Genomic DNA, 4922 nt, shown 5'->3' on the forward strand with positions numbered 1-4922 from the left:
ACAGGGCAGAGAGGGGGTTAAATGAACATGGCAGAGAGAGGGGCAAATTCACTAAGCGCCGAATCGCCTAACGCTAGCGTCAATTCGCTAGCGTTGGGCATTTTCGTTACTTCGCAAATTCACTAACAAACGCTAGCGTAAATTCGTTAGTGTTACTTCGCACCCTTACGCCTGGCGAATTTTCGCTACGGACGTAACTACGCAAATTCACTAACGTGCGCAGTGTTCTGAACGCTACCTTTTACGCTAGACTTCCTTCGCCAGCTCAGACCAGGCGAAGCGCAATAGAGTAGATAGGGAATGCTTCAAAAAAAGTTCAAATTTTTTCTAAGTCCCAAAAAACGCTGGCGTTTTTTCTATATTATGGGTGATAGGCTGTAAAAGATCGAAAAAAAATTTTGGGGCTCCCCTCCTTCCCCCCTACATTTCCTAACTCATGGCAACTTAACTATACAGTGGGCACATGTGTAGGGCAAAAAAAAAATTTTATTTGATGTTTTGAAGGTTTCCCAGGCATTTGTAGTGATTCTACGTATTCCTCCATTGAAATTTGAATTTGGCGCCGTATGCAAATTAACCATCGCTAGCGTAACTTCGTTTCGCTTAGCGAATCAACGCTAGCGCAACTTCGCAACCTTACGCTACCCATGTGCGCAACTTTGGATTTTAGTGAATTTGCGGAGCTCTGGCGAAACTACGCCTAAAATAAATCAGTATCACTTGAATTCAGTAAAATTACTTTGATTTCTCCTTGATAATCTGAATCAATAACTCCTAATACTTGAATACCTTTAATAGTTAATCCTGATCTGGCACAAATTAATCCAAAATGTTTCTGAGGAATTTGAATTCCTATTCCTGTTTCAATAATTTGAACTTGTTGTGGAGCAACTGTATTTGCTGCATAAGCATGCAAATCTAAACCTGCAGCATCTGGCGTTGCTCTGTAAGGGGCCATGCTAATCTATTTGCCATATTTGACCAGGTAATTTACCCCTTGCAATCTGTCCTTTCATAGTATGTGGTATTGGTCTATGCTGTGTATGTTGGCATATGGGACATTCTGAAATCACTGTTCTAATTATATCATATGGGATACCTATTCCCCGTGATTGCGCCCATCTATACGTGGCTTTTTCTCCTAAGTGTCCACTTTTCTGATGTGCCCAGGAAGCCAAACCTTTAAGGTCTATATCATCAATAGGCTGGGTCTCTGCTTCAGCAACTTTTGCTTTTTCATCTGTAATAGAGTTGAATAAACGTTCTAATGAATCAATAGGACAATGCGCATCAACATGAAATACAGTAACATTTGTTTTAAATACAATATCCCATATCTCCTGCCATAAATCCTTACCCCAGATTTCTTTTGCGTGAACTTTCCATTGATGTTTTTGCCAAGTAGGCAACAAGGTAGTTAACCCATTAGCTACCGAACACGAGTCTGTGTATAGATAACACTCTCCTAAATTTTCTTGCTTTAAAGTTTGAAAAACAGCATATAATTCTGCATACTGACTGCTTTGACTAACTCTTGTATTGTATCAGTTATCTCTTTATGCCCTCCCGGAATTCAGTATTGTTTCATTCTCGTAGTCTTAACAGCTGGAGGTAATTCCACGGGAGGCATTTTTAACCCGACCAACTATAACAGTATTTACATATTTACAATTACGAACACCAAACTGATATCGGCCATCAGGCAAATCTAATTGCATTCCTTTTAATATATCTATACCTGTTATGTGTTCTTTAATAGGTACAATCAACACAGAATATTTCTTTTTAGGAAGTTGTCCAATTTTTAATTCAACCATAGCCTGTACAAAAAGGGTCTGTTTTCCCCCCAATCCAGTAATAGTGACTTGTTGCCCTTTATAATATTTTGGATTCCCAGCAATTATAGTGGCCTCCGCTCCCGTATCAACTAGGGCTTGTACTTTTTGTATATTTCCATTTTTCCAATATATATTTAAATTAACGTACGGGCGGTCATCTACATGCTGTATACGCCCTATTACTGGAGCTTGACCTGATCCCTAATCTGATTTAAATCGCTGAGCCTGTGACAGATCAGCCCAGAGATATATCGCTTTTGACTCTTCACTCAACTCTTTTGTTTTTAATCCAGTAGAGGTCGTAACATCCTCTTTATCTTGTTTTCCTACACTTTTATTTTGATTTTTATGCAAGCCCCGTTTTTTGTACAATTTCCACATTTCCAAAGTATCTATTCCATCTATCTCGTCTATTGGGACTCCATCTCTCATTAGGGCATTAAACATGTCCCTTCTGGGGAATCTATCACCAAAATTTCCCTTCTGATTGTTATCCTTTTTATTATCCCTGTCCTTGTACTTATCCGTGGGACCCCAATCTCCTAGATCTCCAAGCTCTCGAATGGACTCAATAACATGCTGTAAAGGCTGCCCTGTCTCATTAACGAGCAGCGTCATAATAACATTTTTATATGCTGGCGGAGCAAGCTTAATCATTTTGTTTCTAATTTGTACAGTTAAGGGAGTATCCAGTACTTGATCTGCTTGCCCAACAAATACTGCAGTTTTCATACCTTCCTCTTTTATTCGCTGTACACAATCCCTCAAAGTATACCAAAATTTATCATTAGCTGGCCAATCTGACTCCATCTGATAACGCCTGGATGCACCACGAGCAGCCAATGCTAACATCGAGGACATATTTGCATCCTGAAAATTACGAAACTCATCCTGCACAGTTGCCTCATTAGACAATAAACAGAATTTACGTGAGTCTCCATTATCCAAATTAACTCCAGCAGCCCCTCCCTCATATAACCGCACTAGCCAGGATATGAGGGGCTCTGATGAGCTTTGTTTAAACCTATCATGTAAATCTGTTACTTCTTGCTGTGTAAAATCTTCTAAGGTGGTAGTATTTACAACCCCACCTGGCGCATTTACTGCTTTTCTCCGCTCAATTGGTTTGGCTACAGCATGAAACTCATTTGAGTACTGTTGTCGGTTTTCACACAAGGTTTCCCTATCATCCTCTGATTCATCACTAGTATCCCAAATATTGCCATCCCACTCATCTGGATCCCAATTAACTCCTGCCTTAGCAATTAGTTTGGATACTTTCTTCATATTAATTTTTCCTTTACGCTTTCGATATTTATACTTTGCACATCGCACAGCGGCCGTTTCGGCAACTTGCTGATACGTGTCAGCTTTATCCATTAATAATCTATTTTGGCACTGCAAAACTGTAACCCGACTCTGTAAGTCAATTATTTCTTTTTCAAGCTGAGAAATACGTGCTTTTAACTCTGAACAATCACTTTGCTGCTTGCGATACGCAGACAACAAAATCCACCCCCGTCTTCCTAAAGCACACAAGTCCTGTCCTTTTTCAAAGGGTACTTTCTCTAAACATGTAACTACGTTAATTGGACTAGCATCTTTCAATTGATGCACCCAATCCTCACACAATCCTGCACCTTTAGACCACTCAGTGGCAATAATTTTACATGAAGTATCATCCCAACCAGGGATATCTACAATATTTACAGCTTTCCCCACAATGCTATTATTCTTTCTCTTAAACATTTTATCTTATTCTCGAACCCCGCTCCTGGTACCAAAATGTCTTGCTACAAGTTCCCTTGGCAGACTTATCACAAACTAAATGTCTAACTGAGCACTTCCCCCAGCAGACTTATCAAATATAGGGGTGGAAATAAAACACACACACATTGATCATCATTAGAGAAGAATAATATATTGTAAGAAAAGTAATACAATACCGATTGAAGACAACGCAACGTCTAGCCGAGCTTCCCTTGGCAGACTTCTGAGAGGAACATCAGCTGGGGGACCCCGGGCCCAAATCAAATACAGCGACTCCCAGAGCACATCAATCGGCCAATGGTCCTTACAAGACCAATTATTCTACACAACACGTCTGCTTGTAGATGAAGTCCCGAAGCCCCCCCAGCTGAGCTCCTTTTTATATTGGTACAATAACAAAGTAATAGATCATTACACATAGACATATAAAATCATAATAATGGCTACATGCCCAGGACATGGCCATGAGAATGACCATGAAAATGGAAATAACCATGTGAATGAAAATAATTGCTGTGTATAATTGCTGTGTATTTTGATTATAACTATGTGAATAAGATATGAGCTTCCTCCTTAATAAACATACCTATATGTTTATGAGTCTATTCCCTGTTCTCCTGCTAATGACTGAATAACTCAACTCCAGTTGTTCCCTGGTCTCCTGCTAATATCAGTACATCCATTTTACAACTAAGGAGCCATATTGAATGCACTTGATCACATTCACATTCATACATGGCCTGCCATGTCACATTTGTATCACACATGGCTGTTAGCAAAGTCTTTTGGCCCGAAGGTCACGGTACAAAAGGATTAGGCAGAAGGCTGGGTTGAGGCAGGCAGATATCAGAATCGTCAGGCAGGCAAGGGTCAAACCGAGTTGTCAATCAAGGGGTTAAGCAGGAAGAGTTGTCGTAGGCAGGCAAGGGTCAGGATACAGAATGCTGAGTAGTCAAGAACAGGCTGGGTCAAACACGGGTAATCAAACAGATAGGATACAGATCAAATGCACAAGGCTCAGGAAACCACTAGAAAACAAGTTCTATCACGGGCATCTGTCTGCAGTCAGAATGGGCCTTTTATAGGCCAAAACGCGCTGGCGTAAACATGCCAGCGTGTTTGCGCCTATAAACAACACGCAGGCACGCCGCGTGCGCCCTAAGGAAGGCAAGATGGCGCAGGAAGAGGACCACACGGCGGGCGTCCCCGCCGCCCCACTAGACCACCAGGGCAGGTAGGTTTTATTTCAAGATGTATTCATTGGCTCATGTAGTTCTGGAATCACGGATAACCCCACAGATTCACTAAATGAGA

The 4922-nt window shown here is 40.9% G+C and overlaps 1 protein-coding gene across 1 annotated transcript; it reads right to left on the bottom strand.

Moving 5' to 3' along the window:
• Positions 1 to 756: 756 nt before the first annotated feature.
• Positions 757 to 3703, bottom strand: LOC121397744 (Friend virus susceptibility protein 1-like). The gene is made up of 2 exons (XM_041575117.1): positions 1358 to 3703; positions 757 to 1240 (listed from the first exon to the last, which is right to left on the bottom strand). Exon 1 carries the CDS (start codon positions 3585 to 3587, stop codon positions 2040 to 2042), a length of 1548 nt encoding a protein of 515 aa, XP_041431051.1. The 5' UTR covers positions 3588 to 3703; the 3' UTR covers positions 757 to 1240; positions 1358 to 2039.
• Between the last annotated feature and the right edge of the window lie 1219 nt (positions 3704 to 4922).

This window comes from Xenopus laevis, chromosome 8S, assembly GCF_017654675.1.
Source record: "Xenopus laevis strain J_2021 chromosome 8S, Xenopus_laevis_v10.1, whole genome shotgun sequence".
Lineage (NCBI taxonomy): Eukaryota > Metazoa > Chordata > Amphibia > Anura > Pipidae > Xenopus > Xenopus laevis.

Excerpts from the sequence above, each read along its gene's own strand:
- LOC121397744 (XM_041575117.1), bottom strand. The coding sequence starts at position 3,587 with ATGTTTAAGAGAAAGAATAATAGCATTGTGGGGAAAGCTGTAAATATT.